Source organism: Microcaecilia unicolor, chromosome 5 (genome assembly GCF_901765095.1).
Source record: "Microcaecilia unicolor chromosome 5, aMicUni1.1, whole genome shotgun sequence".
Classification (NCBI taxonomy): Eukaryota; Metazoa; Chordata; class Amphibia; order Gymnophiona; family Siphonopidae; genus Microcaecilia; species Microcaecilia unicolor.
This window is the reverse complement of record NC_044035.1, coordinates 153,829,734-153,844,538: the sequence shown is the minus strand read 5'-3', so window position 1 is coordinate 153,844,538 and position 14,805 is coordinate 153,829,734. Positions and strand designations below refer to the sequence as shown.

Here is a 14,805-nt window from a genome sequence, read left to right as displayed (position 1 = left end):
TGTAGTACATGAGTTTGAGACCACACAGGTCTCTTCCTTCAGAAGTCTCTTTCTGATCTCTCCTTTGTAAGGATGAAAAACACATTGCAGCTTCTTACCTGAAGTTCTCAGAATGGTCTTCTTTCAAGTTAAATGAGCAAGCCTTTCAAACAAGAAATTATTTGCTCCAAGCTCTGTAAAGTCAATACTCATACTGATGAGGCAGCAGAGTACTCCAGGAACATGACTTTGCATCAAAAGCTGCCGTATCTGCCTCACACTCTGCAGGAGTGAATTCAAATACCAATTTGGTACCAGGAATCTCAAACAAACACAAAACAAGTTTATTTTAAAATTTAATGAAAAAAAAAAACCACACCCCATATAAGCTACTTCAAATCTCATTCAGGTTGTTCCATCATGACTAGGTTACATGGAGCTGAATCAGTCTTAGGCCTTTAAGCCATCCAAAGTAGAGATAGGTTTACACCCTTTGTGACAATGGCACAGATTTTCATAGCTTTGGCATGCATTCAGAATGCATGATGCAGCTCATCAATCAAGACATATAAAATATAAACAATCATCTAAAGTCATTATAAATAGTTTGTTCGTTCTGGCCACATCCTGTAGCTTCTGTAAGATTAAATCAGATCATAAAGTGACAGATATGGAAATCTGAGACTTTCAGACTTGTAAGGCACACCATTAAGAGGTCAGTCTTTTGCTGAGAAAGTCCACCATCCCTTCAGTATTGGAGAATAGACGTGAAAGGAAGCACAAAGACATCAAACGGCAGGACTCCGAGACTGGACATAAGGCATACATGAATGCTTTGGAAGACAGGCAGGGTGTCCACCAGCAAAGTGCTGCTGTACTGCTAGATAGAAAACTGTTCGCTCATAACACCTAACCTCAGAACCAAGTTCCCCAGAGGACAAGGAGAAAATGGCAAGATAGAAGTCAGGTAGGGGGTTCATTTTGTTAGCAGTGTTATTCCAGCTGTAACAGGACTGGAAGTCACCAGGATAAGGAAAACAGCAGCTACATATAACACTGAATTACAAGGTACACATGACAGGGTTCTGCCGTAAGAGGATGTGCACAACAGGTAAAAGCACTGACACCATAAAACATACCAGACATCAGTCCTGCTACCTGATGGCAGTGCCATTTATGTGGGTACATGCCCATCTTATGGGTAAGAACAGCCAGGCCCAGCTGGATTAGCAGAGACATTAAAAAGGATCAGCTTTTGGGAATGCTTTATGAAAAAGCTTCCAACCACCAAAAAAACTGCGAATGGAGTTCTACTGAAGGCAAGACGAGAGATGGGACAAAATACTCTCGCTGAGGAAAAGATTGTCACGTCGGCTTCATTTTGGATCACAGAGGATCACCATGAAAAAAGTATACAGCCTCATGATAACACAGCTAGAGCCCGTACCTGATAAGTATTATCTATTTCACTATACAGTACCTCTGGCTATTTAAAATGCTGTATGCATGTAATGAATTAAACCATTTTATCAAATGTGAATAGAGAAAAATGGACTAAAAGATGGATTAAAAGTGGCAGCTCTGACTGTCTCAAGGCAGGCCTGGAGTGTAGTGTCAACAGTTGGCAAGTTCATGAGTTGTGCTGAGCAGACACTGGGCTATGGGGGGAAGAAAAGGAAAATGGGCTCAGTCCTGTTCAGACAAGCTGCATGGCCTTCGGAACTCCTGTCCCCGTTCATGGATCCATTTGTTGGAGACTGAGGAGGAAAAAAGGGGATCACGGTGAGAAAGTACACACAATTAAGCACATGCAAGCACATCATACAATTTATGACACTCACCAAACCAAACATCTCGTTTCAAACCTATCAGAAAAGCAAAACTGCTCACCACTAATAGGGATTTTAATTTAAGTATTTATAGTTAGTCAGCTTTATCCCTCTCTGTAAACTGAATAGATCGGATACACAAGTGGGGGGTTGTCATCTAATGGTATTAAATGGATAGCTCTCAGGACTCAGGAAAAAAATAGAAAAACATTTTCTGAGCATGTGCAGGACTTCCCACACAGTTACTACCTCATGAGACCCCCGAGTCTAATATAGAATTTAGCAGGGGCGTAGCTGCTATGGGGCCACGGGGGCCTGCGCCCCCGTAGATTTGGCCCTGGACCCCCCTGCCAGCGATCCTCTCAGCCCCCCCTCCCGCTGCCAACCCACCGCCTGCTACTTTTGCTGGTGGGGGACCCCAACCCCCCCCCAGCCGAAGTCTTCTTCCTTCATTTGGTTTCTCAGTCTGACCTCCTGCAGGGGGTTGGGGTCCCCCGCCAGCAAAGGTAGGCGACAGCGACGGTGGGTCGAGAGGGTCATTGGCAGTGGGGGTCAAAGTTGTTGGAGATGTCGGCAATGGCGGCGGGGGGGGGGGGGCTAAAATGTGCCCCCTCACCTCAGCTCTGGACCCCCCTACTGCTGAAGTCTGGCTACGCCCCTGGAACTTAGATGTCAACACCCTAGGAAAGTGGGTGGGTATATGTCTGATTTATCCTGCTATCTATGGAGAAGCGCTGCTACTCTGCTTTCTTTGTCAACAAGCAGGGTGAATCAGCCACAAATGTGGAGAACACCGTAACCAAGAATTGCCCCTATTTTGTCTTTCCTTGGGTTTTGAGGGTGCACTAGAGAGATTTATGTATGGGGAGAGCAAACTTAACTAAAAAAAAAAAAAAGGCTTAGTTGAACTGCTTGTCCAAATGTATATTCTCAGATATGCTGTCTCTAGACTATAAGATGTGATGGATGACCATATTGCAGCTCCACAAATTTCTTCAATGGAAAATGGGTGGGGCAGAGCAACCAATGCTGCAATGCCTTCAATGAATCATTTAGTTGCAATACTACTAGACTATAGCAATGGCATACACAAACCTGTTGGCCAGTTTGATGAGTTATTTTAACGAGTGCAGTTCTTAGTTTGTAAGAATGAAAGGATACGAAGAGTTGGGTGGGAGGGTGGTGTGGCTATAGTACTGTGGCACTCTTAAAACCTAGCATTTGCACAGCTTGTTCACTTTTATGTGCACGAGGCCTTGGGAAGAAAGTTAACAGGCACTGTGAAAAATTAAACCCTTTTAAAGTAAAAACCTAGGATAAATTTGCTGAACAAATCTATTGTGGAAGAACTGCTAATATGAATACTTACTGTATGGAGATTTACTGTGTGCAGTTCAGAGCTGTCTGAAAAACAAGGCCACTTATAAATTAATAGATAATTTAATTTAAACAAGTTCATTTGCTCTTTGGGCTGACGTTTCTGCTACTAAGAGAACCTTCCAAATTGGAAATTTCAGTTCTAATTCCATAGGTTCAAATGAAGGCTTCTCGAGTTCACCTAGAACCACATTAAGATCCCATTTCTAATTAGGGGATGCGTGTACCACAACACCCTTATGAAGACACAAATGGATAAAACAGGGGGTTTCCATCTACTGCACTCATATGTATCTTTATATAAATACTAGACATAGATGGAACAAATAGTGAAGCAGATTTCTGAGTGAGCATGTAAAGGAGCCAAGTTTTCCCTGTACACATCAGACAGAAAATTGCTTCCATTTAAAGCTGTAAGATTTAATCCAAGATGGTGACGGTCTAAGATGCGCTGCCAGACGTGTCTCACTTCCTCCTATTGAACGCTGAAGTAGTGGGTTCCCCTACCTGATCCTCGTTATGGGGAAATGGAGAGGCAAAGTCAGGGAGATTCCCTCTCTCCCTGACGGGTCAAGCCAGCTTCGACAAGCGAGACTGGAGTCGCGCTGGGTCCCGGGAGAGTCTCTACTCTGTCTGAGCAGGCTGGTGCTTCGGCACTGGCTGACAGTGTAGACGGGGCTTCCCTGAGCTCCATCGAACGTGCGGCGCCCCCGCAACCAGGAAGTGGTGGTTTCCTTCACAGCCCTAGCGCTCCAGTCCGGAATGGAAGTCGGAGTGACCAGGGAGGGAGCCTGTTGGAGCCAAGTCGAGACCAGGGTGCTCCCAGCTTAGAAGCTCCAGAAGTATCATCCTCTCCTGTGCTGTTGCTACAGACAGAGTATTCTGGAGCAGGCTGTTAAAGCACCGCTTCCTGTGTTAAATATGGGGAAAATGGAAAAGCCAGCCGTAGTGACTTTAGAGTCACTTTGGGACTTAACCTTTACAGTCTTTGGTAGCTAAGAATGCGGCAACTATAAAGACTTTTATCAGAAACTGTACTATCCCAATGGAAAAAGACTGACTCTCAAGCCGTGGAAATAAAAGCTCTTTCCGAAAGAACTTCAAAATTGGAACTTGTGGATCAAATACTAATTAGAGATAAGAAATTTACTTCTAGATGGCTGGAATATCTTGAGAATCAGTCTAAAAGACTAAATTTAAGGCTGATAAATTTTCCCAGTTCACCTTTGATTACACCAGTACAAATGATTAAGAAATACCTCGTTGAAATATTGGGTATGCCAGATACCTCTCTACCACCAATAACTCGTGCTTTTTATTTACAAACTGATCCACGTAAGGTATCAGGGGAAACTTTTCAGGATGGTAGAGAGATGAATCTGACTGCCTTTTTGGAATCGTCTTTAGAGGTTGTAACAAAGAGGGCAACTTTATTGGTCTCATTTGCTTTGGAAACGGATAGAGATGCAGTACTGAGACTTTCATTAAGACATTTGGATTCAAATTTTTTGGGGTCTAAAATAAGAATCCTGATCTACCGAGAGATCCAAAAGCGGCGTAAAGCCTTTTTGGCTTTGCGCACAAGAACTTTGGCAATAGGAGCCAACTTCCTGTTGAAATTTCCTTGTGTTTGCAGAATTGTATTTCAGTCTAAGCAGTTTCAATTCTTTGACCCCAAACAACTGGAGGAATTTTTAGTAAGCAGGGAAGACGTAAATGTAGTGGTATAGTCCCATATGTTCACTGTTTATCAGATTAGGAGGATACACCCGGGACGGGTGCATCGTGTATACTTTGTATTACTTAAACATTTCCTTTTAGATTATTATATAATCTTACATCTTGGATTATTTCTTTAACTTGTGGTCGATAATCATGTTTGAAATTTGAATTTAAGAATTATTGCCTTTTTATGTATAATTTCCAAGTTGTGTAGCATCACTCATAATTGTAAATTTATGTTTGTTAAAAAGCTCAATAAAATAAATTAAAATAAAGCTGTAAGATTTTCATATGGATTGTTTTCTAGAGGCTACTGAGATTCTCAATTTCCTGAGAAAGGCAGAGATGCTATTAATGAGCACTCAAATTCCATGCAGGGAGTGTTAATGAATACATTTCCAGGTGCAGGCTTTTCCCTTGATTATTCACTGTCAGAGAAGGAAGTTCCTATAGACAAATTATTCACCGATAACCAATATAGATGAGAACCGGATATGATGAGGCCTATGAAGATTATTCAAACCTTGTGTTACTTTATCTTTTGTACGCCACTCTTTATAAGCGACCCAATTGGGCTCCAGTAAATAGTACAGATCACCTTTATTCACAAATAACTGACCCAATAACCTTATGTCTTAAAAAAAAAATCTGTTTATAAAACAGCCTTTCAATGTGCATGACAGTGCTTTAAAATATGAAATAAATAATTGGGTTAATTATTTGTAAAATAGATTATCTTTTGTAAAGTCATGGATATTAGTGGAATAGGGTGATAAGTATAAGGGCCCTGTTCTCCAGTGAATGCTGAAAGCATCCAAATCTAGTCTCTCTGATTTTCTGGAACAGAATTGTGGTAGGTTCTTCCTATCATCTGACATGAGGAGATCTATTTCTGGGACTCCTCATTACAAGAAGGTATCTTACACAATCTTGTCTAAGATCATTCATAAGGGTTCTGACAACTACGAAGTTTGTCTGCAAGCACATTTGTGCAGCTGGAAGGTTGAAAGACACATCCAACAGAGTTCCAGATCTTCAGCACCTCTTTGCAGAGGATGTAAAATCCAGTTTCTCCTTGTATATGTAAGAACATTGCCACCGGGTTGTCCATCTGGATCAATATTCTCTTTCTAAAAACAAACATGCATAAGCTGTTAGAGCACTGAAAGTAATTTTTAGCTATAGGTTGACCTAATCTGATTCTCTGACTGCAATCAAGCTCCATGGGTGTTATGAGGTCACACATGGCCACAACACTATTCTGGATACCTCAGTGACTATCTAGACTTGGGCACTGAGACTGTTGGAAAAGTTGTCCTTGGATCAAGTTGTTATGTATCTTCCATCATTAAAGGGAGCAAATAACCCAGCTATTTTTTTTCAATTGGCAAGATACTGGTCTCACCGGAACTTTAGCATCCACAAAGTTGATGTACACAAAGAAACACAACGATGTGAACTGTGGCTGCCATATGACTGAGAAACACCATGGTGGAACAATTCAAGAAAGCTCACGTGACTCCTTGTGATTCCTTATCAGAGTGCTGGCTCTGATTCGGAAAGAAAGATTTTCCAACCTTGTTATCTATTAGGACAGTAGTTCTGGTGGACCTCAGGTTTTCTGGATATACCTAATGAATATTAATGAAACAGATTTGTATGCATGTCACACCAATTATATGCAAATCTCTCTCATGCATATTCATTAGGGACATCCTGAAAACCTGACTACTGTTATACATTTGTTAAAATTCTTGCGATTCCGTCCAAAATGGAGGTTCTTAATGATTGACTGTGAATGGCTAGCACTGTGAAGCTCAGAAAGTTCCTGTACAGAATGTGAATAAGTGTATATGTCCTTGGAATTTAGGCAACATGCCTAAGAATGAAAGGTTTAAGATAATTCATTTTTATCTTCTCCCAAAAACAAGGTCTCAGACCCAGTATTGGTCCCTTTCCACATGACTTCTTTAACATTAAGAGAATTGTCTTCAGTAGAAGTCTTTTTTTGTTTCTGGCTATGGAACCTTCTCCACTACACTATCACATAGGAGATATTTGGCTAAATAAGAGCACAATGTGATTAGCTAGGCAAGAAAGCAGGAATAAACCTGACGGGACTTGAGAAAGATGCAGATAATAAATCAATCACACTGCAATACCCGCTGGTCTTTAGTTATGCAATCCAGGACATGCCAGTTTGGCATTTTCTCAGTGCCTTTGGATTACATCGTCTTCCTCAGAGTTACACCATTGAGGGTCGTAGCGGCAGCAAAAGTGCATCAACATCGTTAGTCTTTCTAAAGACTCGATCCTGTGATATCTCCGTTTCTAGTATATTTTCATTGTTTTTCACTTCTCACAGTCTCCTGATGCAGGCACTTTGACAAAACACTGTGCCAAGTTGAGTCTAATTTTAGTATTGATTAAAGACCCTTACTTCATCATTTCGCCTCCTGGGATTTTTGGAAGAGTCCTGTTGATCACGCTACTCCCTTTTCTCTGACAATATGCAATCCAGGACATGCTGAAGAAGTTTATTGGTGGCTGTTGCTTCTACTGGCTGTGGCGCCTTCTCTGGTAATAAAATTGCCTTCTATACGGAAAAAGTTGCTTCCTTGGTAAAGTGGATTGTTCCACCTCTAAACTCTTATGTGCCATCAGAGAACAGTGTTTTTTTTTTTTAATTAAGTCAACAGTTTCTTTATGCTACTCAATTCTTATATTCTGACTAGTGAAAAAGGCCCGTTTCTGAGACCAATGAAACGGGCGCTAGCAAGGTTTTCATTGTAGTGTGCATGTTTGTGAGAGTGACTGTGTGAGAGAGACAGAGTGAATGTGCAAGTGTGTGTGTGTGTGTGTGTGTGACACAAACTGAGGCTGTCTGTGCCAGAGTGTGTGTGTGAGAAACAATGAAAGTGTGGGGCAGGGGCCCCTCTCCGTGTCCCCGCCCTCCTTCCCCCTCCCCCCTTTTCCTTGGGATACACATTTGTTGATATCTTGTTTGTATTGTATATTGTATTGTGATAACATATTTTATTGTTAAGTACTATGAATGTTGTTTGTTGAGCAATGAAGTAGTATATAAAAAAAGGTTTAAAATAAATGAAACCCAGAAGACATTTCTGAAAATAACTGGGGTCTCAGTCATAGGTGCCTGGTCTGTGGGTGTAGTGATGCTGAGCACCGTCAGTATTCATGAAGGTCCTTTCTTATGTCCTGTGAGGTGTAATTTGTGCAGTCATTTTGAAACGTGAGTGAAGAACGTAAGCTTTGCAGCCCTGCTGTGTTCCAGCTAACTGCAGTGGTTTGTTGCTGCAGGTTTGCCTGCTTTCAGTTTCAAGTGCATTCCAGCCTTTCGGGGTCATGGCCCTCCCACTGGGATGTTAAAGCTGGCTCCGTCCCTCCCTCCAACGTTCAGGTTGCCTGCCTGCCTCCCTCTCAGGTTCATGCTATGCTGGGGGGGGGCACTAATAGGTGATCCGTAGGCAGGGGGAGGAAAACGTCAGTACCTATAGTCTCAGCAAGTGTAGTGAACAAAGCTTTGGAGCCCTGCTGTGTTCCAGCTAACTGCAGTCGTGTGTGTTGCTGGAGGTTTGGCTGCTTTCAGTTTGAACTGCATTTCAGGCTTTTAGGGTCGTGGCCCTCCCAGGGCGACGTTAAAGCTGGCTCCGTCCCTCCGTCCGACGTTCAGGCAGGCAGGCAGGCAGGCTGGCTGGCTCGCTCCCTGCCTCCGACGTTTAGGCTGCCTGCCTGCCTCTCTCCCTCACATGTTGATGCAGCGCCGAGGAGGGGAGCACTGACAGGTGATTCGCAGGCAGGGGTAACTCCTCAGTTTTTGGTGGGCGATGCGATTTGTTCAGTGTATTTGCTCCGCCCTCAACATCATCACGTTTGACGCGTGGGCGGGGCAGACACACTGCAATCTAGAAACTACAACTTTGGAAAGAAATTTCTGAGGCTTCATTTAGAACGTTGGGGTTGCGAATTATGTCCAGATGGGGTGTGGCTGAGGGCGGGTCTATGAGTGAGAGTGAGTGGTGCTGACAGCCTAGCCTACCAACACTGCAAGGCTTCACTGTTTCCCTGGCCACAGACTGAGCTTCAGAATCTTGGAGGTGAGAATTATTTATATAGATAAGTTCCATTAGGATTCTAAGTGGATTACAATAAAAACAGGATCCTGAAGTCCAGAAGAATTACATCAAATTAATCACTGAAAATGATCAAGAAAATTACATTACTATTCTTTATCCTAACATCTATTACTCCAAGTCTGTAAATAAAGACCTTCAGTACAATGCATATGATTGAATTGACCTAATTCACAATTGTAGACTATTCCAAATTTGGTATAAAAAAAGGACTCTTGTTTCTAAAATGATGTTCCACTATGTAAGATGCATCTGCTAATCTATTAGGAACATTCTCAGATAGACCAGACACCCTAAGCCATACCCAGCCTCCACAGGTATAGTTTGCTTGTTTAGTTAGGGGAGGGGGAGAAAAGAATGGCAGGGAGAGTTAACTTTCGCTTTCCCCTCTCAGAATGGCATGGATTTGGCAAGGAAGGGGAACAAGATATAAATAATCTCTCCTTCATTCTTCTAACCCTCTCTCTGTCTCTCCTACCAGGAATTTCCTTTCTATTGTCTTTTGAAGAGAAATCATTTATTGGGAATTGAATGGGATTTCCCATCTCCTGCCACTGGAGATGTCTGGGCCTATATAAAAGGAACAGAGCTTCTTTTTTTTACCTTTGTATCTTTGGCAGTGGAAGTGGATCACGTTTTGAGGACAGATTATTCATTTTGTACCTTCTGACCTGACTTGCACTGGTAGACATCTTGGCACACAGTATGCGCAATTAAGAATGTCATAGTTTAGTGCTAGAAAACTGTAGCACTCTTCCAGTGGGAGTCAATGGAGGCCATCTTCCACCCATAGACTCATTTCTTAAAGCCCTCAGAAATACTGAAAAAGTGGTTCATTATGTCAAACTCAATTTGAGAGAGGAAAGTACAACTGAAAAAGGTATGAGCAAAATCTAAATAAATAAGATAAAAATTATCCTTTTTTTTTAATGGGAGTAGGATGAGAAAGGAAACAGAAAAATCTTTAGCAGGAAAAAGAACAAAATATCTTTAGAACCACAAAGTATGATTGAGCAATAGTTCAGATGACATTAAATGGAAAGAACGCATGCGTAGTGGTTGTGTAGGATATCATGAGCACTTTGAAAAACTTTTTTTTTTCCTGAGCTCTGTGAGGACTATCCTAGTTGATGCCATCTGATGACATCACCCACTTGTATGACCAATTCATCCTGCTTGTCAGATAACATCTCAGTACACCAAACTTAAACAAGTAGAAAGGGCAACAGTAAAAATGCACCTATGCAGTATAAAGGCTGCATTTTAAAATATTCTTAAGCCTTATAAAAGATAATGTTGGTTTTCTTATAACTACTTGGTCCGCATTAATAAGACTTCTTCTCAGCTACATACACTGTACTGATTAACCAGGTTTTTCTGCACTTAAATCTCTTTTTATTTTATTATTATTTTGTCTGGAAGCTTACTGTTGCTTTTTTTTAGGTTTCCAGCTCAACTGGAGCCCAGTGGCGTACCGGGAGGGGGGGGGGGGGGGGGGCGGTGGGTGCGGTCTGCCCCGGGTGCACGCCGCTGGGGGGTGCCGCAGCGCGCGCCTGCGAATCGCTATGCTAAATTCTCTTGTTCGCTGCAGCTCCCTCCCTCTGCCCCGGAACAGGTTACTTCCTGTTCCGGGGCAGAGGGAGGGAGCTGCAGCGAACGAGAGAATTTAGCGTAGGGATTCGAACTCGCAGCCGATAGGCGCGCGCCGCAGCACCCCCCCTAGCGGCGTGCACCCGGGGGGGGGGGGGGTGTCATTTCGCCGGGGGGGGGGGGGGCGCACTGCACCCGGGGGGGGGGGGCGCATTGGCGATCCGCCCCGGGTGTCTTCGACGCTAGGAACGCCACTGCTGGAGCCTGTCCCAATAAGCACTACTGTTACACAAGCCTAGAGATAACAGGTTCCTGTCCCCCCTCCCCCTCTGTACCCTGATTATAATTATCCTTAGTACAGTGTACACACTGTGGTGACCTTTAGAACATAGTATGTGTGTGCTACATCTTGTGGCTGGGAAAAACATAAAATATGGGCCAAGAGAAAGCAGACTGTACTTACCCCATTTATTTCCAACGAGCACAGGACAGGCTGCATGCCGTGTGCTGTAATCACCTTCGCCACTTTTAAACAAATTATACCAGAAAACTGCTGTCCCCTATGAAAGAAAAATGGGAATGCCCCAATTAATTAATGTTAGCTTTGCTCTCATCGCATGGTACAAATCTGATGATTCTCGCCATTTTATTTTTCACCCCTTTTCTCACCCTAACAGTTGTAGCAAACCCCATGTCTGAAAGGGAGAATATTACCCAGGACAAAGGCAAGACAGTTGCTGTGTCACCAACTGACAAGATCCAATACCTGATACACTACAACAGCTGCAAGAAAATGCAGTTTAGCTGCCCTACCAGAAAAGATTGCAAATAAACCATCCAGGAACTTAAGTATATAACCACTGCTAAATAACAACCTCCTTCAATATAACAGGATCTTTCTTAGCCTTTTTTAGCACAAGGTATTTATCAAACATTTATCAGGATATCAAAAACAACAAATTCAACACCAATAGCAAAAACCTTTTATTGCAAAGAAAGAAAATGTTTCCTTTCATTTTAAGATACTGTCACAAAATGCCTAGCCACCACCTAGGGCTACCCCACAGCCACTTAGAGGGTCCATCCCCAGCACAGCTCAGGTCTGCTTGCACCTGGGCATGTGCTCTATACTGGCACCCTCCTCCCACCGACTGGGTCACAACCGCCTCTGGGCAAGTCTCCTGCTCTCAAATTATCCCCAGTGATTTCTAGGTTACGGGGCCACACTCCCAATGGTCCCACAGTTCTTAGAAAGTACTCACAAACCACCAGGATTCTTTGTCAGTCCAGACAAGCAGACAAAATAAACTAAAAATGTTTCTTGTCATGAAAAATATTAAACAGTGAACTATAAGAACACTGCTTGGCACGGCTGCCGGTCTCGTCCTGTCACTTCCTGTTCCAGCTGCGCGCGCCAATAGAGAAACCTCCTTGCCTGCGGCCAAGAAGGTTTGATTGAGAACAGGAGATGGCATGATGTTAAAAAGTTGAAGCCACCGAGATGGCATGACGTCAAAAACTTGAAGCCACTTAGGTGAGTCTGTGTTTCCCCTTCCCCACACAGCTGTACTTTTACATAGTAACATATAACATAGTAAGTGATGGCAGATAAAGACCTGTACGGTCCATCCAGTCTGCCCAACAAGATAAACTCATTTTGCGTCCACTCAAAACAAAGCAAGCAAACCTATGAGCTGCTGCATCCACGTTGTTGGTCTTTACTGCTGGTAGCATTTTTATTTAATCTCACATATATTTTCAAACATGCCAGCTTGTGTAGCATACGGATGTACACAGAAGTATAATAATAGAATAACTTTTCATAGGTAGAGTAGTAATTTATTATAAATCGTAATCAGTGTTTCATTTGGAGGGGCCAGTTATAGATACACCCTAGCATGCATAGGCACCCGGTATAAGAGGCTTGGGAGCCACAAGTTCTCAACAAACAGCAGCAGGATCAGCGTTTCTCATTCTCTGTCTTTATTCTTCTACTCCTCCAGACCAGTCCTCTCTTTTCTTTGCAGTGCTGCCTGCGCCACGCGGTTTCTCCTCTTTCCCTCCCCCGCGCAACGTCACTTCAGGGCTGGGCTGCTGGCATGATCGAGTCCTGCCTTAATCGCTACCAGTAGCAGTACTGTAGCGAATCGCGATCGTTGATTCCATTAGCACGGTATTCTCAACATCTGCTTCAGCGCCTCAGCCAGTCAGCCTTCCCTACAAGGGCTCCCATCACTGATGCAACTTCCTGTTCCGCAAAGGTGGGAACGCGCAGGCGGGATCCATCACCGAGTAGGGAAGGCTGGCTAAGAAGAGTGGCTGTCTGAGGTGTTCCTTCCCAGAGTAGACGAGGGTCCACAACGGTAGACCTACTCAAATTCATAAAAAAGGAAATTGTGGCACACACGTTGGATTTCAGGGGAGGTAGGTGCTGACTCTGGGACAGGTTTTAAGTCAAAATAAAAAATATTTTGTTTCATGCAGATCTCTTTTGTTTAAACATAACTAAATGGGCTATAAGCCCCTAATGCAGTCCATTGGTTTTCTTATTTTTTTGTTTGTGATGACTTATACTGTGCCAAAATTGAAATTTGAAAACTCTTATCTCTATTTGGTCGTAAATAAAAGGAGCTCATTGTGAATACTATCCACCCTAAAAGGATGTTTTGTAGCTGTACATGAGAATTGTGATATGATACCTTGTTCCATATTGTTGACAGTCTGTGATGTCGTCGATATGGGTGGTATACTGGGTCTGCCCAGTGTAATATTTATACTACAGTAAGGTTCTTAGTGTTGTGCATAGTGTTTTGCAGTTAAGGGATTGGTGGCCTTATTGAGGTGACAAACATCAATACTTTAATTTAATTTTAGTTTGTCATAACACCAGACATGGTTTGGTTTTAGAATATTTTGGAGCATCTGGTGTTGAATTGTTCCATAGATGTGTATGTGGTTTTGTGTTGGTTAAGAGTTTAAAATTTATGTCAGGGTTAAAAACTGACTTTGGCAGTTGATGGACACAGTACAGTGATGAGTCTGTTTGTATTGCATTTGATTAGTTTTGTTTTGTAATGTTTTTATTATTAAAATATTTAATTTGCTCACCTCTCTGGACAAGGGCGGTATATAAATGGTAATAAACAGTGGCATACCTAGGGTAGTTGACACCTGGGGCTGGTCATTTTTTAACACCCCCCTCCAAAATCCAGAACTAGGCATACCAAGAATACAAAATACTCAGGACCTATAGAGCAATTCTACCATACCATAAGCAGTCATTTCCACGAGTCACACAAGGAAAAGGAAAGCACTAGAACATCAATTCACCTATTGTAAAATGAAACCAGACACAATAGTACAGATCGTCGATCCTGCACAGTCAATGCCAACTGAAGGCCATGTCTTTTTCACAAACACAGATACACCCTAATCCACTATAGAATAAGTAATCATAAACTTTCTATTTAGACAAAAATTAAACTGAACCCCCAAGATGCCAGACTCTGCATACAATGCAATACAACAGAAACAGAAAATGTCCCCTTTTGCTGTGCAAAATATAAAGACAGCAGATGTAAATTTGAAAAAAAAACTAACAAATACCAACCACCACTTTACAAATTAACAAATAGAAATAAAACAAATATAGCAAATAAAATAATACCATTTTATTGGACTAATACATTTAGCTTTCAGAGGCCAAAACCTCCTTCCTCAGGTCAATACAGTATAGTGCTATTACAGTATCCTATCCTGACCTGAGGAAGGGGGTTTTGTGCTCCAAAAGTTAGTCAAAATGTATTAAAATTAGTCCAATAAAAAGATTACCGTATTTACATGTTCTATTTATAAACATTTATTAACACAGCTACAATACTACTTTATCCTAAAGCAAAAAAATATATTTTATTTACAGTTTGTTGTCTCTGGTTTCTGCTTTCCTCATCTTCTTTTCACTGTCTTCCTTCCATCCAGCATCTGTCTTCACTCTCTCTCTCTGCCATCCAGTGTCTGCCCTCTCTGCTGTCCCCTCCATTCAATGTCTGCCCTCTCTCCCTACCCCTTCCATCCAATGTCTGCCCCCTCTCCCTGCCCCTTCCATCCACCGTCTGCCCCCTCTCCCTGCCCCTTCCATCCACCATCTGCCCTCT

General features: G+C 42.5%; 1 protein-coding gene across 5 annotated transcripts in view; it reads right to left on the bottom strand.

Annotated features, from left to right (window-relative positions):
• Positions 1 to 302: 302 nt before the first annotated feature.
• P4HA1 (prolyl 4-hydroxylase subunit alpha 1) overlaps positions 303 to 14,805 on the bottom strand; it is a 134,543-nt gene continuing 120,040 nt past the window's right edge. For all 5 annotated transcript variants that reach the window (XM_030203448.1, XM_030203447.1, XM_030203445.1 and 2 more), the window contains exons 14-15: positions 11,115 to 11,211; positions 303 to 1,736 (exon numbers count right to left, since the gene is read on the bottom strand). In XM_030203448.1, coding sequence (XP_030059308.1) covers positions 1,666 to 1,736; positions 11,115 to 11,211 — 168 coding nt within the window. In that variant the 3' untranslated portion in view covers positions 303 to 1,665. The remainder of the gene's footprint in view (positions 1,737 to 11,114; positions 11,212 to 14,805) is intronic.